Raw genomic sequence first — 24,215 nt, forward strand, 5'->3', positions numbered from 1 at the left:
GAGGAACTCTTACTTGAATATTTCTATTTAAAGCGTTTCACGTTTCAGGGGAAATGTGTGTATCTGAGAGGTAAAGTGGATGGTACTAAGATTTCACATCCAAAATGTATGATCAGTTTGTTGGAGATTAAACTGCCCAACAGTACATAAAGTAGTTAAATTGTCTCCCTTCCAGCTATCTAACATGCTGCTTTCATGTTAATTAATCAGTAATAATAATATAATAACAATATAATATACGGTAATATATCGCTGGCAGGGGCCATTCTGCTACTTAATGAGTACTTACTTTTGATAATTTAAGTACATTTTGTTGATAATACTTCAATAATTTGAATGATGATTTTGGTATTTTTACTTAACTGCTTACTGCATACACAAGAGGAGCTGCAGAAAACTTTAAATGAAATCTTATTCTCTCTGCATTCTCTCTTTTCTTTTCTGAATGTCTACCATAGATGTCTATCTTAAAATGACACACTGACTTATGTGAAAAGACTTTCATTAGTCTTGGCTTCAGAAGAGAGTTTAAGTCACATGAGGGTCTAAAAGCAGCTTCAGAGGTTTGTTTTTTTTTTACCTTGAAAACAAGAATAAAACTGAAACAAGACACTGAATACTTTTTTCCACAAAACATCTGCAGCTTCTGCAGTCAAACTCCATTTGTCATTCACAAAGGTCACCTTGAGAAAAGTGCTTCACACCTACAAAACTAATGGTAGGTTAGTTTTGTAGGGCAACTAGTGTGTTTGTGGGTGTAAAACCCTCCCTTCCTTGTAGCGACACCCTCCACCCACAGCTGTAAATGGAGGGTTTGAAAACACTGCAGATTGTTGAGTATTGAGGCCATCGGTGGGGAAGTATCAATTATGTGGTGAGTGACCTGATTAGAGGTTACCACAGTCTAACACAAGAAACTGCCTACAGATACCCTCACACTGTTCAAGTGACTCACATTGTTAGATAAATACAGATAAGATTGGGGCTAACAACGATAATAAGCTTTATCTGTGGAGCTTATAATGGAGTTATATGAACTCTACCATACTTACTGTATGCCAGACCCCACCAGTGTGTTTACAAGCTCTAGCTCTTAAACAACAAATAAGGTTTCCATTTATTTCTGTACAACAAACTATTAGAAAATGTTATATATTCAGTAGCCGGGATGAAACATGCAAAAACCAGTTCGCTATTATATAAAACAGAGAAAAGCAGCGTGACATCAGAGAAACTGGAGCCAGATCATTTCATTATAAAGTTCCTCATTGTATTTTCCTTTTGCAGACTATTCCATGTGGCTGGAGCATAAAACATCTTTCCCACCTCTGCTCTTGCATTAGTCTGAGGTCATGATTGCAAAATGAACTCTGTGGAACCCGTTTGTAGAGCTATAACAAAGTTTGCCCAGAATGGTTTCATAAATAATATTTAGTAAGATTTAGTTTGGGCTCGGAGGGTATAAACTGGAGTAAGTTTTGTATTTCATGGCATCAATAGCTTTGGCACATCACTTAGTTGTGAAGCTTGCACCCTTGTTATTTGCGTCTGTTGGTATGAGCTGGTGTAAAGAGGAAGTCGGCTGGCAGTGGGGAGTCAGTGCAGATTTGGTGGGAACAGAAGGTGTCGGGAGGTTTGAGGAGGTTTTATTCGGGGGTGAGTTACTGTCTCTTTTGTCTCCTCTTTTGAGATGTGGGGTGGGGAGCCCGGAGTCACAGGCCTGTGCTCGTACCTCTCCAGGGAAGTTCATTAAACTTCATTTACATTCGTGATGCCAATCACACAGATACTTTAGCCGAACAAAGACTGTGAACCAGTGAACAGTGGCTTTTCCTCGAGCCAAAGTTCAGAACACCCCCGTGCTTACAACTTCAGGTTACCTAAAAATGATACTGAAAGACCTTCTCGTTGGAATACTAAAGCACTTGTTTGTTGTGCTAAAACGGGTGCCGCCTGCCTGATAAGATGCACTTTGACTCTGAATAAGACATAACTGCACAGTCAGCATTGTAAATAGAGTCAGGGCTGTGCATGAGAAACCTGGACTTCTGGTGGCAGAACCACAAACACAAACCTCACGTGAACCTGAGGCAGAATACTGAGGTGTGTTTACTGGTAACATCTGTCTGGTTTTGTCGGTTGGACTGCCTCAGCAGTCTGGTTGAACTAGTTAAAGTCGTCTGTGCCTGTTGGTCAGCAGTGTTGTATCTAACTCCACAAACATAAGTTTGCAGAGTAAGTAGTGCTTTAAACTTTCAAAATGGAGTCCTGAAAAAGAAGCCTGACACATCAAGACATGAGGGCTTAATCCAGAGGACATTACATGTGTGTCTAGTTGAGACCAGCAGGCACCAGAACTTCCACAAATACACTGAAACACAGAAAGCTGTTTGAAATCCATACAATTTATAAGATTGCTTTTTCATATTGTCGTATGTTCTGTGCTTTAAATTAATGGATGCCAGAAGAAGCAGTGTGGATGGTATTTGTTTAGCTCTATTTTAGGTGGTTTCTGGGATTTATGTTGCAATTTTCATCACACTAGAGACAGGAAGTGGTGTTTGATGTAGGAAATTATGACTAAAACCACTTTAAAACCTGCATGTAACCACACATGAACACATCGATACACGTTCAGAAACAGCAAACAGCATTCATTACAGTTGACCTGTCAGTACAGGAAGTTGGACCATCTTCTCCATATGTCCATTCTGTGTTTCACAACTATAAACATTCTTTAGTTTAACACGTGGAGAGGATTGTGTGTCCTGGTGAGACAGTAAAACAGTAACAGCAAAAAGGAAGTATTCACACTATTACATCAGTGAAAACCTGATTTCTTTTGTCTGAGTCACTTTGTGTGGGAGGCGTCTGAGCTTGGCTGCTACAACCGGTATGCATGCACACAGCTGGGTCGCAATGTGCTTTTTCTATCTATCTATCTATCTATCTATCTAATATTTTATCTATCTAATAACATTATGCAATAGTCTTTAATTTACCTTGCATGTGTGAATCGTTTTAGATTATCTTAATTAAGAATTTTGCAACAAAAATATGCGATGATCTTTGATTTCAGCTTGCATGTGTGGATCAGTTGAACTGATGGATTACCAGTGTTTTTATTTGTGGACATACAGACTTGCAAGGCAGCCATTTTTCAATTTAAGAGAGAATTTGCCATGCTTTGTTCTCTTTTGCAAATTTTTTCTCCTATCAACAGCCAAGTGACACTCACTCACCAAAAACTACAAATAAAATAATGTTCCAAAAGCAGGAATGTTTTTTGTTGTTGTTGTAAAAATAGACTATTTTCACGCATTCATTGATAAAAGTTAGAGCCCACAGTTGAGAGTCAGAGAACAAAAGATATCTGAGAAGAAAGATGAAAAATTTAAAGGATTGTGTCACATCCTTCTTCTTCTCCCCCATCCGGTGAGAGGACAACAGCGGAGAGCCGTTCGGAGCTCTGATTGGTCAACTGGATATAACAACGGCGCTGATTGGCTGAAGGATTGGCGCTCCTGAGCTTCTATTTTGAACATAAATACGAGCAGCTTCAGTCGCTTTTTCTCAGAAACCAGGGACTGTCAGAGAGGGGGTACGCTGTGCTGCAGCTCTCTGACAGGATCGACAACTATGCTGCATTAGTCATTTAGCAAGACTGAATCAAAGTTTCACTCCACGCGGAACCACCGAACCAAGTTCCAGCCGGTGTTTCGGATCGTATGTTTGGAAATGTTTTCTTAAATTGATGCTAGCTAACTTGTTAGCTTCCGGGTTAGCTTGAAGTTTGGACCGTCTTGCTAATTCTCACTTTACGACCCGAAATTCTAACTAAATCCACCACAAAGCAATAACGCCTGCCGGATTTATACAAATTGGACAGCTGAAGATGGAGTCAGTCAATATTTTTGGCAACACCAGTCCTGTTAACACCGGTTTGAAAACGAGGCCCGACGACATCCCCGGGCTTTCCTCGCTCGCTCTGCCCGAGCTGAGCACAAAGACCATGTACTGCAGGAACCTGTTCTCCCCTGGACCCGCGACTGTGTTGTCTCCTGTCACCAATTTGGCTCTGGATATGAACAATTTAATTGGGCTCGGAAGGTATTATTATTATTATTATTATTATTATTGTTATTATACTACATAAACTAACAGCAGCTGCTTTTTGGACAAACCCTTTATTTATTCCAACCCTTTCCTAGCATGCAAAGTCTGGTTTACTGGCCACATCACTGATTTCCCTGTTCATCTTTTTTCCCCATACAGCCAATGTGATACCCCGAAAAGGAGAAAGCATGCACCCCTTGAGAAGATTCCCTCCTTTGCTTCTGACGTCTCATCTGATGCTGGTGAGCCCCCCTATTGTCTGTGCTAATCGATGCTATTACAATTGATGCCTGAGGGCCTAATGCTTCTCATTTTCTACATCTTCCTTAATAGTCATTCCACTTAATTTGAGATGTGGTCATGTGATAATGAGTATAGTTTTTAGCTCCGCAACAACGAATCGATTAATTGATCGCCAGTAAATTAATTTGCATCTGTAATTTTTCCAGCCAAAATGCCAAACATTAACTTGCTCTAAACCTCTCAATCATGAGGATTTCCTATTTTTCTTTGCCTTATGTGATAGTTAACTAAATATAGTTGTGTTTTTGAGTGTTTGTTGGACTATTTCTTAAATTTTCTAGACATAATCTGTAGATTAATCAATCAATATTTATTTATATTTATGCACAGTTGCACTCGCATCACCCCCCCCTTTTTTTTATATACAAATTGAACTGGTCTTTAGTCTAAAATCAAATTCAGTTCTCATCCATTGGTATTCAGCTGGTTGTTGGTGTCAATTTCCCACTCTGTGCTGCACCACCTGATGCTTATATCGATCCGTGACACAAATCTCTTCCTTCAGGCCTCGGCATGGATCCCCCGAGCCCCGTGGATTCTGTTGAAATGGAGGACACGTAAGTTGAACTGTCCTCATCATGTCTGTTCTAATCAATCAGCCTGTGAGTGGTGTCCCTCTGCTTACCCCACCGCCACGCCACCCCCCCCACCGCCACCCTGCGCTTGGGCTCAGCTGAGACAAGCACTATTTCTCATCTGTAGGATTATTGTTTCTACCGTTGGCTTTAAGATGACTGCCTCACTCATTTTCTGCTAAGAAGATTAGGTGATAAGGACATGTGAGCTTAACTTTCTTTAAGTTTAGTATGCAGACTAGTTTGTATCAAGTCCTATCAGCACAAAGACAAGTTTTACATGAGCTGGAAACCTGACTGCAGGTCCTCTTTGTTATCTTGACCAGTTTGTCAGCATATCCTCGGCTTGCTAATCTTGGGTGGCCCTTTTTCTTAATTCTCAGTTGGGCGAGTCTCTGCAGACATCTGCCGCCGTCAAATGTGCGAGTTCCTTTACAGCAGCATTTGGTCCTCGAGACCTCATTCACCTCCTTTACAGCTGCTCGGTTGCTAGGAGTTTTCCAGTTTGGGGGAGGACGTGCCCCGCGCTTGGGTTTAATGATAGCCCACCCCCTCTGGGTTTGGCACACTCTTCTTATGCACTGTTATTTCAATAGGAAAAGGGGGGCTGGAGTTTTTTTCTGCATCGGGGCTATTGAAATGAGGGCACCCCCAGAAAACAACTGCCCTCCCTTCTTCTGGTCTGCATTGAATGGGACACGCTCTCTCCTCGACAAACAAAGGGCTCTTGCAGAAAAGGGCTTGGTGGTGTTGGCTCCAGCAGGCATATGGTAGATTAGCTGATCTCTGCATCCCGTCTCCTGCACTCCCTCCCCCTCCAGAGCTGCACACTGAGCTCTCACTCATTTAGCATACAGGTGGGCATTACTCCAATGCAAAGACCACCTCTTGCCTCTGTGCATTCACCCAACTTCCTCTCGTCCAACCGTTCCTCTCGCTTTCTCAGTAGAGCTCCAGATTCTTTTGTCTTTGGAGTTTTATAAGCACAACGTGTTTTGACTGACAGTGAAGGCCTTCCAGCCTCTTTCATTAGCAGGTTCAATTATTAAGACATGTTACTTTTCTTTAGGGCTGAAATAATTAGTCAAATTGATTAATTGATCAACTTAAAAACCATTTTGACATTAAAAAAAGTAAGGATTACAAAACAAGGATTTTTTTTTGACTAAATGATTAATTGATAAATCCTAGAAATCATCTATGAAATGAATCGTTAGTTGCAACCCTACTTTTCTTTCTTGTACAGTACTTCTGTTATATTTCAAACCTTTTCAATTCATTTTGAATGATTTATCATGTTTTCTGTTACAGATTTGAAAAAGCCATTCAACAGTCAAGCAGAGTTGTCAACGAGTAAGTTGCTTCCTCGTCAATAACCTAAAATCAATAACTGGTGTTTTGGTTTTTATTGCCTCTATTATTTGAACAATGTTGTTCTCCAAGGAGTTGGATGATTTGTATTGACTTCAATTCCTTCCTCTCCCTTCCGTCAATTACAGGAAGATGCCAATTCGAAGAATCAACTCATTGCCAGTAAGCAGATTTGTCATGTTTTTTTTGTTTACAGCCCTGCATGTCTGATTTTAATTAGTCAAAATTTTGGCTTATGTTCAGGGCTTACAGATGCTTTGAGAATTTGGCCTGTTGTAGTCTTAATTTGGCTGTCAAGCACCCATAAAGCACCAATAATCCCATCTCAAAATATTCCTCCACAAGAGTTTAAAGTAAAAAGAAAGTAAACTGTTTTAAAAGAATCCCAATTGGGTTTTAAGCCTCACAATAAGATAAACATCAAACCTGCAGCTGGGTTTGGGTAACAAGATTTTGTCTTGAGGGGGAGTTTTTAATTTTTTTAAGAGTCCAAAACATCCTGCATCCTCTAGGGCGGCTTGTGTACAGTTGCTGAGCCTCTGCTGACTGAATCCCTCTTCTCCTCCTTCAGCTCCAGCTCCAGAGTTTCAGTCCACTTCTGAAGGGACAGGAAACAGATTCTCACCGCTATGGAATATTTGGCCAACAACCCTCCCATATGACGGCCTCCTCCACCTCTCAACGCGACAACAAGGAGAACATGCCGGAGGTCAGTGATGCAGTTTGTCTCAACGTTGTTCAATGGACTGTTGGCTGGTTAGATACAGGAAGCTACCATAGAACTAAAGCTCAAAAAGTTCATTTGTTGCCATGGCAAAGGCATTGCATTATTTGGCTTAACATTTTGGCCATTTATTATGTCATTTATTAGAATAATATTGGTTTCAATATCAGGTGTTTTTAAAAGGAGATTAACCCCAACACAGGCCAAGATTTTATTTTCCTTCTGTAAGTTTTTTTAGTTTGGTACAAATAATGAATGCCTGCAGAAATATAGATAGATGGATAGATAGATAGATAGATAGATAGATAGATAGTGTGTCGCACAGCAACAGATTAGAAGCCACTGAGTTCGTATAGTTGGACAAGTTAGGAAAGGGTTTGATTTTATTGAGCATTAACTGTAAAACAGAAACAGTTTCTGTGAAATGCTTCTTAAAGTGTTGAGCACTGATTCCCTCTTTTTAAAAAAATGTTCCCTTTTTTTTCAGGAGGGCTTTGAATTCAAGAAACCCACCAAGCCGGCGTCGCGGTGTCGCGTGCGCTCCTTCACCAGCGGTCAGTCAAAGGACGCGTTTGCCCGCCGTCCCAGCTCAGCACCAGCCCTCATGGTAAGTGAACGTGTGAAAAAAACAGCACCAGCAAAGTGTTGACCTGGTTCTAGAAAGATGCTAATACTCATTTATCTTTCCCCTCGTCCAGTTTTCTTCACCTCCTCCAATCCAGCAGCTTGACTTTTATGACACCAGCCCCATGTTCCTGAGGCGTTCCTCCCTCACTTCCTCTCTAAACGACGATGAGGATGACGGCTTCCTGGACGTACTGGATGATAACATGGAGGTGAGGCCCTGTCACTCACACTGACATCCATTAGTTAGTTGAATGGATTTCATTACAGATTGTCTGTCTGCCACTGTTAGACAAAGTATTTAGAGACAGTACCTGTACTGTTAGGCTCACAAAAGACTGACAACCCCCCCTTGTCACTGACAGAACGACTCTGGGATGCCGATGGGAATGGCCAGCTTGCTCACTGCCCCACTGGTGGCCGACAATACAGGAGAAGACTCTGTAAGTTTGAACAAAAGCTCTGTTAAATTCATCTACATGTGAATAATTACAGGACCAAAGCAGCTGTAAAAATGTTTGCTTTATTGTATAATTTGCAAGATCAGTGAATCTAGGAAGATGGAACAGTTAAAGTTGGAATTTCTTTTAAAGGTCCACGAGACTATGTTGCCACATTTGATATCACTTGAATCTAGAAGCTGAAATGTTTACTTGTACTGATTATACTGTATTTATTAGGTCGTTTTGAGCTCACAAAAGGATTGAGTTGAATCATTTCTGTCTCCTTCAGCCTGTGATTCGCTGCCGGCCACGGAGCCTGTTTCGCTCCCCTTCCATGCCCAGTCCAGTGTCCCGCCCCTCTGCGAAGCGTCCCGACTGCCCCGGAGACGAAAACACGCCCATCAGGGTGAAGAGGCGACGCAGCCTGGCAGGAACTCAGGTCACCACCCTGGAACAAAACCCTGAATCCCCAAGAATGGTGGGTCCTCACTGTCTGACGCACACATCAGTATTTGTCAAATACTTGTGGTACTTGGCATAATTAGTGTAACGAATTATACAGAAGCACAAACCTGTTGGAAGGATAAATCTGCAGTCTCCGCTGACCTCAGTGGAGGTGGAGAGATGTCTTCTGCAACATCCGCTGAGGCTGACTGGCTATTGTCACTGGCTTTGCAGACGATCTCAAATTACCTAATTTTCTCCACGACCGCCTCCTTAAGTCTCTCCCTCCTGTCCTTCAGGGCTGCTCACTGCTCCAGAGGTCCAAGTCCTTCTGCCAGACAGAGATTGAGAAGCTGCTGGACAGCGAGGATGGCTCTAATGAGCTAATAGGAGATTTCACCAAGGTATGGAAGACTGCCGCGTTTCTTACACTAATAACTTCATTGTGTTAAATTACTCTTCTAATCCAATTTCTTTTCTTGTATTTCAGCCTTTTGTTCTACCCACAGTGGATGGCAAACATCAAGACCTCAAGTACATTACCTCAGACACGGTGAGTGGAGGCACTTTGTTGGTTTCTCTTGCTGTTTGCATCAAGCACATATTGAGTGTCTTGTTAACGTAAGCAATCGCCATGTTTTCAAACTTGAATATTAAATTGTGTTCTTTATGGTCCCCAGATGGTTGCAGCTCTGTCCGAGCAGGTTAATCATCTAATCGAGCGAGTCGTTGTCATCGACTGCCGCTACCCCTACGAGTTTGAGGGAGGGCACATCAAGGTGAGCGAGGATCTGCAAACATGTTTGCTGTTTTAAAGCTTTTGAAAAACTTTTGGAGAATCAAATATTGCTAATTTCCTTTAGAAATATGTCAAAGCTATAGAAATACTTCAGTTTGATAGAACCTCACAGTTCATGTACTGTGGTTTAGTCTATGACTTGTTAAAATAATTTCTGCACGAATGCCTCTGAGTCAGTTCCTGTGCTTTTATGAATTAAATGGTTTGTGTTCTTCTTTGTTGTCTCAGGGAGCTCTGAACCTGCACCAGGAGGACCAGGTGGAGGATTTCCTCCTCAAAATGCCCATCATCCCATCCTGCCCAGACAAACGCATTGTCATCATCTTCCACTGCGAGTTCTCGTCGGAGCGCGGCCCTCGAATGTGTCGCTTCGTCAGAGAGCGAGACCGCGCCATGAACGAGTATCCCGAACTCCACTACCCCGAGCTCTACATCCTCAAGGGCGGATACAAAGACTTCTTCCCTCATTACCAGGTTAGTTTTGCTTTAGATTCCCCTGAAGCTGATACTTTGCCTGCCAGTCGAGCTTTAACAAAAGCCATTAAACTTCTCCTAATGTCTTCATGGTTTGCTTCTAGTTAAGAAAACGCTCATAAGTGGGCCTTGAGATGAGTTTTGTCATATATCAAGAGGTTATTTTTGTCATGGCCTCGAGCTCAAGTGAGCAATTCTCCCACAGTAGTGCTTTAATGAAACCCTTGATGGCTCTTCAGTACTGTGGAACTAATCTCGTTCTCTTCCTGCGCAGTCACAATGTGAACCTCAGTCCTACCGGCCCATGCACCACGAGGACTTCAAGGAGGACCTGAGGAAGTTTCGCCTCAAGAGTCGCACCTGGGCCGGGGAGCGCAGCAAGAGAGACATGTACAGCCGACTGAAGAAGCTGTGAGCGCCTCCTCGACCTCTTAAACTGCCTCTGAAACACACTGCCTCCCCCCGAACAGACTGAGTACACACTCCTCTCAGAGCCTGAGGCCACGCCCCACCAACGAGGAAATACCTTCTGGGATTGTGCCCACAGAAGGGGAAGTCTCTAAAAAGTTCATGTAACTATAGCAAAGTTAGTTATTTATGCAAATTCACAGGCAGAAAGTCGCTGAGGTGCCGTGAACACATTTCATTAAGGTGATGTTAAGCAATGTGATCGTTTTTAAAAACCACTTGGACCTGCTGCCCATTTTACCTTTTTATTATTATTATTATTATTATTATTATTGTTATACTGGCATTTCCACACAAATCACTGTCAGATTGCAACCAAACCAAACCACACTGCCCAGTCTGACGTTTGTCTTTCAGTGTTTTTTTTTTTGTTGTTGTTATTTAAGCACTTAATTTAAATACCTTGAAATGGTGAGGTGCTTTTTTGATATTGCTTTTTGTATAATTTTTAATGAGTTGTTAACCCCCATTTACACACTGATTTGTTGGAAGTATGCCTTTCTCTAGGCGTCCCACAATGCAAATTGGATATTTTAATGACAACTAAAAGATTAATGCAAAGATTTTTTTCTTTTCTCCCCCCTGATGAGTTGCAATACTTGGTAACTTTTTTTTTTCTCTGTCAGAAGATGCCAAAGCAAACCAACTACCTGTTAACTTTGCAGTGAGATTTTTTTTTCTAATGCTGCAGGTCAGCAAGTGTGAGAGGATTTCTGATCTAAGAAAAAAAACATTTTCTTTGCTTTGCTTTGTTCTACATTTTGAGATAAAGTGTCTTCCACTCTGCAGAGCTAATGATGTCAGTTTATAATGAATGGGGTGGTTTGAATATTTTGGTACAGGCTTGTCGGGGAGCTGCTGAAATAAAGAGCCAATGTGTGTTTAAATATGATGTACAGTATCTTTATTTTCTCTTAATAGTCCGGATTTAGTTTTAGTGCTGTGAATGTATTCTTGGGTAGGATCCTGTATCGGGTTAATTTGATAACTTTGCAGAGTAAAACCAGGGCTGTGTTTTGCTGCATGGTTCACTACAGTTACTTTCTGTCATTGTAAGTGTCTGTTTTTGGGGTGCAAAACTTAATCACTATACAGCAACCTCAAAAATTCCCACAATGAAACTGAATGTGTCCATAGCGTGCAGTCTTATTGCTAAAATGTATTATACGACATTACACCCATCATTGTGCCAAATAATTCATAAACGACTGAAACCTCAATGTGTTGCTCACCTGATTTAACTATTGAGTGTTTTTATTATAAAGGAAATAGAGGGAGTGATTGTGGACTGAAGGCCTTTTTAATTATTTTGAAATGAGTCTATTGACAGAAAGTAACTGCCAACAAATTATTTTATTTTTTATCAAGTAAAATGCCAAACCTTCCCAACTTTCAGCTCCTCCCATGTGAGGAGTTTCTGCTTTTGTTTTACGTGACTGTAAATGAGGTAACTGAGGGTTTTAGTCTGTTCCAAAACAAACAGCATGGACATTTGAACAAGCAATTTTGTGACCGTGGACTTTGGTGATGAGCATTTTTCACATTTTCAGAATTGACAAATTAAATGATAATGAAAATCACCTTTAGTAGCAGCCCAACTTTACATATCGGGCCCCTCTAGGGTGGATTCACAGTTGAAACCCAGCTGCTAAGAGGGTCCTTGGTGTGCAGGATTCAGTCAAAGCAAACTTTCCACATTTGAACTCTAAGAATAGCACGTCTGCCGTTGTGTTTGGTCTTCTCTGCTGCATGTGGGGGGGGGAGACACTGGTTTCCCTGCTCACAGAGCAGTTCCTGTTTTTTCAAATTCTCCCTCTCCAGCCGACCTCGGGAGTGGCCTCTCTGCTGAAGCACGTGCCCGGACCATACATACTCACATTCCTGTATGCAGAGGGAGTGGCTTTGTGGAGGCAGCCGGCAGTTCCCCTGACATGTCCTGACAGGAGGGGGGGGGGGAAATCAGCCACCACGTGCTGTAAACACGTGACGATCTGATGCAAAGGTTATAGAAGCACAACTCCCTCCCTTCTGGCACTTCACCAAAGTTTGAAATCAGGCAGTTTCCCAGCGGCCATGTGGGTATGGGAAAGGGAGGGCGAGCCTTTGTTTGCATTCCACCGATTGAAGTCTAAAGTCTAACTTGCTGCCAACAGTTTGAAGCTGAAACAAGTGTCTGTTGGTTGTCTTATGAAACTCCAACTGAAGATGCTTCAATTCTTTCCTAAACACTGGAAATACGTGTCGTAAAGAGAGTAAAGATCAAGTGTTGATGGGAGAGACGAGAAAAAGGGGATGGGAAAGAATCTGAAAACCACTTTTCTGTTTAAGTGATCTTTACATGTACTCGTCAATGGGTCTGTTCCATTCATATTAAGCTGCCGCCTTTGTCTGAGCGAGGCGATTAAGGTGTCAGTTGCTGAGGTTTAAGGGGCCTTGCACTTTTACATGAGGCATACATAATGCAACACTTGCGAGAGAGACAAGCTGCATTTTCCACTTCAACAGTTGGTTTTAAAATGTAAATGAGTCCTTGGCAGGTCCCCCTAAAGAAAACCAGGCCAGATTTTTACAACTGGACCCATCAAATTAGGAGCTGGAGATTCCACAAAGACAAAGGGAACTTGACATTTTGCAAAACCTGCAACTTTCTTTCAGCACATAAACAGATTTGTCTTGTTTTGTTATGTATGCTTATTCTGTTAAGTGCTGTAAAATCATTACATATAAATCATCCTCATTCCCCTCAGGTCTACAGAGCATGTTAGCATCTTTCAGCTCACGGCTTTGGTTTTATGGCCTGTAGCTTTACTGCTTTGGTTCAGTCTCAGCGCTGCCTGGTTTACAGCCACAACAGGCAGCAAACCCACCGTACACCTGCCCAGCACCCAACCACAAACAGAAAACATCAGCGACTAGCTTGTGAACACTGTGGAGCATTTATCAGCTAAAGAGACACATAATTTTAACTCTGTTTTGGATGATGGTGAACAGTTGGGGACCTGCTCTCCCTGTAAAGTAGGAAATGCAAGATAAAATACAAAATCTCCCATCTCCCTTCCTGTCTGTCAGCGTCATTACAGCAACAACACTGAGCCAACTTCTCAGCAGCACCCTGCAGAGCTGCCCTAAAAACTACCCCACCCTTCCTATCACCACCTCTCCTTTGTGTGATCCACCTCTTTACCTCAGCCTGTCTTGTTTTCATACCTCACCCCGGGGTGCTGCAGGCAGCTGCAGGGCCAATCAAAGGTGCACCCATACAAAGCTCCAGCCTGGGTGCTTTAAACCCCTGTTTGCTCTGACCCGTTGACACTAACAGTAAACTGACAAACCAGCCTCTAAAACAAGGTACTAACAACCTGACAGAGACGTGAAACACGGAGCATAACGCTGTGGTTTCAAAGGGAGGGTGGGGGTTGTGGTTTTGTGAGGTGAATGTTATTGAGGACTTGAAACTTGCACCATGTTTCCAGTAAAGATGTTCCTTCTCTTGCTCATGTTTCTGCTTTCTGAACATCCCCTGCAGGCTGAGATGATTTCGCCCCCCTGCTGAGAATGCAGAATAGACAAAAATAAACTTGTCTTTAGCTCTTCCTTCATTTCAAACTTGCGGGCCTCGCTGTCATTGGACCGTATGACTGGCTGATACATCCTGTTGTTGTTCTTATTCTGGTTTGTTTCATCAGAGGGGGAACTGTGACTCACAGATCAAAAACACTGAAACTTGCTCAGACTTTTCTTGTGGTATTCATGACACGAGTGGCTGTACGTTCTCCATGCTTTGCCTTTGAAAATATAAACTCGATATTGAAAATCTGATATTGGCTAATTATTAACTTCTGTGATGCCTCTCACTCATCTTTGAAGAGTAATGTCTGTAAACCGCTCTGGGCTAATAATTACTCACAGTGTGGCTGCTGCAGAACTTCTCCTCCACACCTCTTTAGATGAAAATCTTCATCTAAACAGGCTGAACATTAAGTGCTGGTGTCCTGGTCAGATTATAAATTAAATCTACATCTGAATTTAATCTAATCCAGGTTTAACGGAATAGTTGGACATTTTGGGAAATATTCTTATTCCCTTTCTTGTTGATTGATATCAGAACTCATGCCTCTACGATGCAGTCTGCAGCTGGTTAGCTTAGCTTAGCATAAAGACTGGATACAGGGAAACAGCTAAATCACATTGTGTCAGTTGCATGTTTTCGTTGTGATATAACAAGATGTAGATTTTGTTACCTCTGGAAGGAACCAGGGTAGCTGTGTCCCCCTGTTTCTAGTCTTTATGTTAAGCTAAGATAATTGTCTGCTGGTTGTAGTTGCACATTAAGCGTACAGACATGAAAAAATGTCTGGGTTTCTGAAACACAACTTAAATTGGACTCAGCTACGTCTTTGCTAACAAATTCTTAAGTAAAGTTTGATCCATGTCAAACACTGAGTCCTCATTAGTGAGGACATCTACACACAGCATAATCTCAAACGAGCTGGAACAGATCACACAGATCTGAGAAGTATAAAAAGACGCATTAATGAATACGATACAAACCTCAAAGTAATTGTATCTTGGACAGAAGGAGAAACTGGCTTTTCTTTTTGTGACAAGTTTGATACCAACACAAATCTGTGTCCCAACAGGAAACTTCACATTTTCACATGCTAAAATCACATGCAAACTTGATTTTATCAACATTATTGAGCGTCAGACAGCACTTGTCTTGCTGGTGGTGCTTGTTGTTTGTCATCACTGAAATAGTCCAAACGAGATGGACAGCATTCTAGTAGATAAGGTACAGTATTTCACCGGATAACTGAACCCTTTTAACAAGACAGACGAACATTATTTTCAAGTTAAACCCGCCTCATTTTGAAGTTCAATTTAAGCCTTCATTAGTCCTGGAGAAACTCTAATCGCCCTCCAGGAAATCAGTTAATTCTAGGCTCAATTTAGGCCTGGTGTTAGAGGTTTTGATCTAATGATGCATCCAATGAAAAGTCAGGGGATCAACAACGTTATTAGGATGCATCCTCTGAGAACCACGAAGGTCTGTACATAAGTTTGTGCCAATCCATCCAGCAGATGCTGAGGTATTTATTTAGCAGAGCAGAATGTAGGAAAATGAAAGTTTTCATCCCCCCCCCCAAAAAAGATGAAATCCCAACAAACAACTAGAATCACATCCTCAGGTCTTGTTACAGTGTGTTTCAGTCCCAGCAGGTCTGTGCAGGGCAGAGGGTGAGGAGGTTAACAGGACGGTGGAGTGAATGTTAACAAAGCTGGGTCTTTTCCCTCCTTCACACACACACACACACACACACACACTGAGCAGGGCCTCTCAGAGTAAAGAAGCGTGACCAGCAGCAGCTGTTGGATTAACAGCTGCCTCTGTTTGTCTGCTGAGACCCCGACACTCACACTGATCTCTGATCTTACTCAACCTCTCTGCAGCCTCCCTCTGTCTCTCAGTCCGGTTTTCATCAACATCTACCACACTACTCTACACCGTCTCAATTCTGGCTTTGGGTATTTTGGTTCCATCCAATTCAGTTGAGGTCAATCTGATTGACAATCGATTAATTGCTTCAGTAATTTTTATTGCAATTTTTTCTGGTATTCTAAGTATTCTATGATAATAATTTGAATATCTTTAGGTTGGGCTGTTGGTATAATATAATATAATATATTATAATATAATATAATCTAATATAATGTGAAATTTAGAATGCGAGCGCCATCTGGTGGTTCAAACGACGCAAAGCAACGGTAGCCGAGAGCGGTCAGCTGACCAACGCGGAAGTGAATATTCAGCAGAAACATTACAATGTAAACACTGCTCGTGATAAATAAGTGGCCTTTTGGTGCTTTTAGTCCACACATGACAACATGGTCCGGTGTTTCCTGATCCACACCGTCTGTCCGGTCAGTGCTCTCGGTGCCGGGGAGAGTCGGGTGCTCTACTCCCGGGTTTTCGGTCCGGATGAGGGCATCTTGGCCGACCAGCACCAGGAGCTCGACCCGGAGGAGAGACGAGTCCTACAGAAGGAGAAGGTGGCTGTGGTAGCAAGGTGAGTCTGGTTCAATGAAGTCAGGTTTCAGGTTAAGTCTTTGAAATGATTCCTCTTGCTACTGTTGACAAACAACTATTATTGTTTATCTGTTACATCTATAATTAACAGAACTGGCGTGAGAATTAAAAATAACATGGACACCATGTGTCTGATAATCCTTCCACTTTTGGCCCGAAATACATCACACAAGTGTGGTTATTTGGTCTTACTGCTTGTGTTTTAATGAAGACCACATTTCCCATAATCCCCAGTACTTCCTGTGTCAAGAGGATGCTGCTCTTCCTTCTTGATGTTGCTCTCTACATATTTGATATATGTTTAAACTTTCTTTCACAGCTCTTTCACTGCAGTCGCCTCCACGAAGAACAGCGCCCTCTTCCTGTTTCCTGCTATAATGCATCCGCTCTTCTAGTGTAGTAATAGTTGTATTAGTTGTACTAATGTCTCAGAATAAATGTGGTGAGGAGTTATTTATGTTAAAATGCTGCATCAAGCACTGTTTGAGATATAAAGTAAGCAACTGGGAAGGAAAAGCTTTATCCCAGTTTCAAAAGCTGTTTGACTGACACGTTCTCAAATGTAATATCTGGTAATTTGTCTTTAATTTTAACACTGAACACACAATAAAACATAAAACCCCCCACGAAAGACAATTACATAAAAGGGTAGATAAACAGATAATGAACATTAGTTTCTGCTCTGATCTTAGTTATATTAAGATGATGATGATGGTGAAGACTGGTTACATGAATGTCCCACTGATCCTCTGTGACTCAGGCAGGTCCGGAGCGCCCTGTCTCTGTCCCGGGAGGCTTCAGGTCGGCAGCTGGTGGAGATGGTGCCCGGGGAGGAGGCGCTGGCCCTGCAGGAGGCCGACAGCGGAGTGGTGCGTCTGAGAGCCGGAGACCCCTTCTCTGAGGAGATGAGCGCTCTGTGGCTGGGGGTCCAGAGTTTGGGCTTCACGCTGGTTTGTGAGCCCCACGAGAACCTCCTGCTCGCCGAGGGAACCCTGCGCAACCTGACCCGACACTGCCTGGAGCACCTGCACATGCTGGGGCAGGGCAGCGAGGTGAGCACCAACCCAGAACAGACATGTTGGCATTTTCAAAAAAAGGGTCTCCTCTTGTACATTCAGGAACCCTGTTAGACCAAAGCAGCTTTATGCTCCAAATGGCAGCAAGGGGTGAATATCTGCATCAATTTAAATACCTAAAAATCGTATAGTGAGGCTGAGACGAGACTGTACTCTCTATTGTCTGGACCAGATTAACATTGATCTCTGATGTGGTCTGGAGGAAGGAAAAGCATTGAAATTGGCCCTTTTTCTGTTTTCACAAAAACGTTTGAAATATCTGACAGTTGTTTTTAAACAGTCTCTGGAGTCTCCATGTCAATATGGTCCTGGTTTTAAACGTGTAAGTACAGTAGTTTTTCATCTAGACTTTGTCTGATTTTGTCAAAATGAAGAAAAAGCTGTGATATCACTCTTTTTATGTTTTCACAATTGGAATAAAGGTTTCTCAGACCCGACGGGGGGTTTAAACAGCGTGAAGGCTGTTACAATGATGATAATACCTGTTTCACATCTTTAAGCAGTGTGACAACAGAGAACTGGTGGAGAAATATTATTACCCTTAACGTTCAAACTTAGAAGCCATCTTCAGCCAGCCTTTGAGTGGACCAAGGTGGACTAAAATCAACCAGATTATTTTAAACTTGTCTGATGTTTTTCTGACTGGAACTGCTGCGTCAACTTCAGGGATGTGAGTTTGAAAAGAAAAAAAAAAACATTGGGCAAAGGAAAAATAGTCCATCTAGTCATTATTATGGAGCTTCGGGGAAAAAAAGTGAAATGAAAAAATCCGGATAGTGAGACCTCTGGAGATCTTCAGACAGCCGAATTAAAATGTCCACCAGAAGAAACCGTGCTCGTGGTTCATTTTCAGGTGGCTACAGACAAGTTGTTTGTGGCTTAACTGTGTTGGCTGAAGAAGAAGAAGAATAAGGATCAGGTTGGAGTGTCTGACTGTGTTCGACTTACTGTTTGTGAAGCAGGGATCAGAGGAGGAAAAGATTTCTAATTGGAGAGTTTAGCTCTGTCACTGCTATTTTTGTTTTGGTCTTAAAGGATAAATCTGGTTATATTCAACCAATCCCACGAAAAAAGACCAAAACCAATGATGATTGATCCGACTAACAACTATTGTCTGTAGGCAAAGCTGGATATATCTTCTTCCTCCATTGTTGTCTCCATTGACCAAAAAAACATTAACACCGTCCTGCTGCTGGAAATCCTCGCGAGAGCACCAAATGTGTACCAATCCGCTGCCGAAAATAGTCCCCAGCAAATACTCAAACAGGAGGACATAGTGTAACGTTTGCTGGACTGGAACATGTTTGTCTGTTGCGGTGCCTCATGTCGGTTAAGTTTTTGCCTGGTGCAGCTTTAATGCTATTGTATTCAAATAAAACCTTCTGTAGCAGAGTGTCTCCACATGTTTAAAGGCCTCATTAGACTGAAATCAGTTCAGTGAAACGGTTTACCCCCACAGAACTGTTGCTGTGTGGAACAACTCATTATACGTTATGGAAATGGCAATAAAAAACAATGAAACAAGACTGCAGCCGTACAGATTTTATGAGCGTCTGTAACTAACTGTGATCGTTAAAAAGTCTGCACGGGGTCGTCGCTAACGTCGCTTTCCCTCCAGGTTCTGCTGAGGAGCAACCGTATCGATGCTCTGCTCAGCCGCCTGCTTCCTCACGGGCAGCTCCTCTTCCTCAACCACCGCTTCGCCCAGAGTCTGGAGAAGGAAGTAGCAGCTTACATGGCCAAGTGACCCAGAGCAGCCCGGTGTGCGACCACCGTGTGCGGCCGAACTCGCTGCGGTCTGACTCTCGTGTCTGTTCCTGCTGGCTTTCAAACAAACAGACTGTTGTTTACCTTTTTGGTGACATTTCTGCAGAAGAAGAACGGACCACTGGCAGCTGCTGTTTCAGATTGCATGAGGTGGTAAACACATTGAGTGGGAAATATCTCCCTCAGCCACTTGCAGCTCACTGTTGACTGTTTACTGTGTGGGAGGCTTCAGTTCAAATCCTGTTTGTCAAATTGAAGAGTGGAAAGGAAAATGTGGCAGATTAAAGAGTGCAGCTGAAGAGGCCAGTTAAAACCTTCTCGGCAACATCAAAGACGGCTGTTTATCTGATTCACCGTATTTGAAATGTCATAGTTTGACCTTGTAGAATCAGACTTGACCTTGTTTTTGAGAATTGAGTATAAATGAATCGCAAAGTGCTTCATCGCCTCTCTGTGACTTCTGATGCACCTTTCGTTCCTGAAGAGGAGGAGGACACCAGAATGGGATTTCTGAATGTTTTTGTGCAGCGCAAAGTATGATTCATCTCATAGTAACAAACAGCTGAAATGGAGCAAAGAAATGTCGATGTCAGACCTGTTTAATGTCATTTTGAACCAGAAATGTCATGATTCTTGAGACATTGAGGACAATGAAAAAGGAAATAGGATATGCAGAGATGTTGGCACGCAGAATACAGAACAAAACAGGAAACGATGACAAAAACAACAACTGCACCAGAAACATCCAGACACGTATATAACAAATATATTTCTGTATCTTGTGAACATCTGTTCTGACTGCAGCCCCCCCTGTGAAGCCAGACTCTCCTGCTCCTCCTCCTGGCCTCATAAATGCCTCTTAAACCCCAGTTTTTTTTGTTCTGGCAACCAAATCCAAAACCAGAGCGGTGATTTTAGGGGAGAAAAATCTGTCTGGATGCCAACTGCAGTTGCTTTGATCTTGTCTTTTTTTTTTTTTCTGTATTAAAAACTAATTTTTAGCATTACCCAAGGCGTATTCTTTGAAACTTGTGTACTCTCCAATCAAGGACACGCTGTGTGTTTTCCAGAAACAGAGACGGGGAGGCACCAGGGATCGCACATTAAAAATGATGAAACGCACAAGAGAAGGACGTAGAGGTGGTGCACAAACTCACACTCAGCTGGACAGAAACACCTGTGAACTGAACACAACTGAACCAGGTCTCTGTAAGACCAGCAGAGGGTGATGTTACTGTGAGTTCATGTGCAGTGAAGGAGTAAATTTAAAACAACTTTCTAAAAGATAAACCTGGATTTATTATAATGTGCTACCAAAACTATGTGAACACCCCTGCTTTTACTTCTTTATCTCTTTTAATTCTCTTTGTATTTGGAGGTGACATTTTGTGAACGTCGCCCGAAGAGAAGGTGTCCAGTTTAGGTGGGATCTCTGCCCCGAGTCCTCATCAGGCAAAACTAGTTCCTGCTACTTCTGTCTCGGCCTCGCTTCTCACCGCTGTGTCCAGTGCACCCTTTTCTTTAGAGTGGTGTGCTTCAGCTGTCAGCGCTCTGCTCACTCTTCTGCTGCACACCTGCCACTGCTGTTCAAACAGCATCCACCTCTGAGACTCTGAGTCTGCCTCCGCCTCGTTAATCTGAAGGAAATAAAGGGAGCAGTTGCAGGAGACCAGACTTAATGTCACAAAGATACATTTATTTCTTGACATTACATCTTCATTTGATCTTCCCAAAAAGAGCTATTTTTTTTCTGAGAAGGTGCCACTGTATTTTAAAGATGCCCCTGTTTTGATATTGATTTGGATATTTGGATTGTAAACATCAGTCCTCAGATTTCATTGAATGCTTTAAAGCCCCCCCCCCCCCCCCGCCACTGAACATGTGTTTTGCTTATTGTTGCGTCAGTTGGATGTTTGACCTTCACTGTGCAGAATGATGCATGAGTTTGACACCAGAAGGCTGTTCCTGCATTTCCATTTTTCACTTTTTAAATCTGAGTTTAACACAACTTTGGACGTCAATCATGGTTCAGTATGCAACTCACACAACTGTGATGTGAAAGCCTCCGGTGCACACACACTGAGGACGGACAGGAGACATCTTGTGTCCACTTGTGAAATGATGGCGGTGATTCATAGATTCTGTATTTTAGAGAAGGAGCAGATTTAAATCATATCTGACACAAATTACTATTAAAAAGTAGAGTATTTTTTATTTGTCTTACAACATGTCTGGAGGCGATCTTTGATTTCAACTTGAACTCAAATGAACTCTTTGAGCAGATAAACAACGACGCAGTCAAGGCTGTCGACTCCAAATAGTTTATGTGTTTGTATAAATACCTTCAGTACTTATTAACTCTGGGGGGAAATCTGTGTGTGCATTTCACTGTATTAAACCTTCACAACAAATTGCAGCGTCAGGACTGACAAACCCGGCCGTCTCCGCTAGGGGCCAGTATGTAGCCAGACGTGATGAGAGCTGCAGTCTCTGCTGCTGATAATAAGAGACAAATAGTGACACCAGAGCAGAAATCCACCAGGCAGCAAAATCAGGAATGCTGCTGCTGCTGCTGCTGCTGCTGCTTTAAAATGAGCTGGTAGACATCAAACAAACAGCGCTGAGATTGTTTTCATGTGCGTGAAACCAGTTTGTAATTACGACTAATTAGTGATGCACAGGCATAGGAAGTTGATCTTTGCCTGCAAACAGCTGTTTGATAAAATGCATCAGTTAATGTCAAGTGCAGATTAAAATGACAGTATCTGCTGCAGATTTCATTTACGTTTGCATCTTTCGCTTTTAACCCCCGCGATTGTGAGGTCTACCCGCGTTTCATTACAGCGCGGCCTGGTTTGGAGGCAGGATTATCAATCACACGTTACACATCACAGTGTGCAAATAAACACGAGTGGATGAGAAAGAGGGGAAGTCAGAAGGGCCAAAAAGTTGCTCAGTATAATTTCACAAATGAATCACCAGACTGGAAAATGCAGAAAAATTAGCATCTATTAGCAAATCTTCACTTTGAAAAGGGGCCACTCTGCGGTCAAAGTTGAAAGATTAAATGCATTAAGGTTATGAAGAGGTTCACAACTAAGTGCTACTGAAGCCCAAGAATCTGCAAGTTTTTATTCCAGCCCAACACTGCAGGTGATTACTCCCTGATTAGCACGAGGCACAACCTCGTCTGTGAAATCAGCAGCTTTAATGTGTAGTTGAAATGAAAACCTGAACACTCTCGGGCTTCAATAGCACTTACAGAGGGAATAAATTGAAGGCCATTAACTGAAGTACATAAAATTCTCATAGCAAAAACAATCTTGTCCTATTAACCAACTTTGCAAAGTGGTTTTTAGCAGCTCAACACTGAAAAAAACAACCAGATGGAGAGTCGGGCGAGTTTCTTGAGGGGACTCGGAGGTCAGACTGCATGACGCAGCAGTGCCATTAGATCAAAGGCAAAATCTGGAAAGCTGCTTTGTACATGAGCTGGAGTTCACTGCTGACTCACCGAGTCAAGAGGGAAGGTCTCGCAGAGCACCTGGTTCTTAAATGGTAGGCAGCGGTGAGGCTGCCCTACACAGATTTCTCAGATCAAGATGTGAACCGGCAACCTTCGGGGCCGTAAACCGCCTCCTCCAACCACTTGGCCACCACGTCCTGCTCTTGTTCTGCGCTTCAACCCTCCCCTCCTGCCTTTCTTCTTCCAGCTGCCCTCATATTCGCTCATCATCTGTGCAGGCTGACCAGACCAAAGCTGACATTGTCACAGTCCATCTCAGTCACTCGCTCAATCTTTTTCTTCTCCCCTAGTTTTGTCCCCCCCCCCCACCCCCACCAGCTTCAAGCTCCAACAAAAGATTTTCTTATTGAATTTAGAGACTGGCCATTGAATATGCCAACTCCTGAGTCTAAGGATTTTCCTCTTAATATTTTTTCTCCTGCCTCATTAGATGTCTCCCTGACTATTGTATGGCTCATGGCGAGAGCACTGTGGAGAAAATGGGCTCAGCTCCATCCAGGGATACAATATGAATTTCAATGTGAGTTGATGACTTATTCACTTTAGCCTCTGTCAGGGCATGCGGCGTGAAATACCTGAACGCCGCGGCTCCCATTCATATACATTAGGCATCATTTCTATTCCTTTTCAAGCGCACATCTCTAGAATTTCAAATGTTCCTCACACAGGCGAGAAGTAGAGTGTCTGTTTCTGTTGCAGTGGAGGTTGAGGAATGTCCAGTGATAACAGCCACTCATATTAGGTGTCACAACAGATCTTTGTGATCTGTAAATTTCTGCATTCTTCACTGTGTGTGTGTGTGGGGGGGGGGTTATATGTTTGAAGAACAGCATGTAGGCGGTGGCATGCAAAGCTTGAACTGAAGGCTTGAATGTAATAATCATAATTTCTCCATGTTGGTTCTTTGCCATAATTCTGCAAATTATACCTGGAAATCTCAAAACACACCAAACACACATATACACACACACACACACACACGCACATGCTCGCAGAGAGAATTGCCTTTTCCCTCCAGTCTATCAAGCACCAGAAGAGAGATGTTCTCTCTTAGCATCTCAAATCGTGTTAGATTTCCAATTTCAAGCCATTTATTTCCTGTTATTTCCACAGCCCCTGAAAAATGTCTTTTTCACATTTCAACCAATCTGCATGAGGCGCCTGCTGTCTAAAGGTATAGCCTGTCACTGTGAGACTATCACAGCACTTCAAACAACTCAATTATTTGAAAATATAAGTCAATTATTTCTTAATTAAGCTCCCTCTGCAGTGGGATTCCTCTGTAGGTTTGCTGTTGTTGCTCATTATCAATGAGCAGGCAGCGCTGTCTGCGGGGAGACAGTCAACTTCACGGAAAGAGATTAAAACAAGGACTTTCATATCTTCGATTTTCTACTTTCTTTTGGGTTCTCCTTGT

General features: G+C 42.5%; 2 protein-coding genes across 2 annotated transcripts; both read left to right on the forward strand.

Moving 5' to 3' along the window:
* The first annotated feature begins 3,746 nt into the window (after positions 1–3,746).
* cdc25b (cell division cycle 25B) lies at positions 3,747–11,228 on the forward strand. The gene is made up of 15 exons (XM_070920139.1): positions 3,747–4,110; positions 4,276–4,358; positions 4,925–4,976; positions 6,306–6,347; positions 6,494–6,527; positions 6,937–7,074; positions 7,577–7,696; positions 7,788–7,925; positions 8,079–8,156; positions 8,446–8,634; positions 8,900–9,004; positions 9,091–9,153; positions 9,281–9,379; positions 9,628–9,873; positions 10,148–11,228. Exons 1-15 carry the CDS (start codon positions 3,896–3,898, stop codon positions 10,286–10,288), a joined length of 1,743 nt encoding a protein of 580 aa, XP_070776240.1. The 5' UTR covers positions 3,747–3,895; the 3' UTR covers positions 10,289–11,228.
* Positions 11,229–16,158: 4,930 nt separating this feature from the next.
* On the forward strand, positions 16,159–20,279 carry ap5s1 (adaptor related protein complex 5 subunit sigma 1). The gene is made up of 3 exons (XM_070920799.1): positions 16,159–16,409; positions 17,190–17,481; positions 19,124–20,279. The coding sequence occupies exons 1-3, from the start codon at positions 16,228–16,230 to the stop codon at positions 19,250–19,252; spliced, it is 603 nt and encodes a 200-aa protein (XP_070776900.1). The 5' UTR covers positions 16,159–16,227; the 3' UTR covers positions 19,253–20,279.
* The last annotated feature ends 3,936 nt before the right edge of the window (positions 20,280–24,215 follow it).

This window comes from Enoplosus armatus, chromosome 15, assembly GCF_043641665.1.
Source record: "Enoplosus armatus isolate fEnoArm2 chromosome 15, fEnoArm2.hap1, whole genome shotgun sequence".
Lineage (NCBI taxonomy): Eukaryota > Metazoa > Chordata > Actinopteri > Centrarchiformes > Enoplosidae > Enoplosus > Enoplosus armatus.

What these genes read in the sequence shown, in the direction of transcription:
- cdc25b (XM_070920139.1), top strand. Translation starts at nt 3,896, where the DNA reads ATGGAGTCAGTCAATATTTTTGGCAACACCAGTCCTGTTAACACCGGT. An exon ending in TCAAGCAGAGTTGTCAACGA is followed by an intron (nt 6,348 to 6,493) that starts GTAAGTTGCTTC and finishes CGTCAATTACAG; the next exon opens with GAAGATGCCAATTCGAAGAA. An exon ending in GAAGAATCAACTCATTGCCA is followed by an intron (nt 6,528 to 6,936) that starts GTAAGCAGATTT and finishes CTCCTCCTTCAG; the next exon opens with CTCCAGCTCCAGAGTTTCAG.
- ap5s1 (XM_070920799.1), top strand. Translation starts at nt 16,228, where the DNA reads ATGGTCCGGTGTTTCCTGATCCACACCGTCTGTCCGGTCAGTGCTCTC. An exon ending in AAGGTGGCTGTGGTAGCAAG is followed by an intron (nt 16,410 to 17,189) that starts GTGAGTCTGGTT and finishes TCTGTGACTCAG; the next exon opens with GCAGGTCCGGAGCGCCCTGT. An exon ending in TGCTGGGGCAGGGCAGCGAG is followed by an intron (nt 17,482 to 19,123) that starts GTGAGCACCAAC and finishes CTTTCCCTCCAG; the next exon opens with GTTCTGCTGAGGAGCAACCG.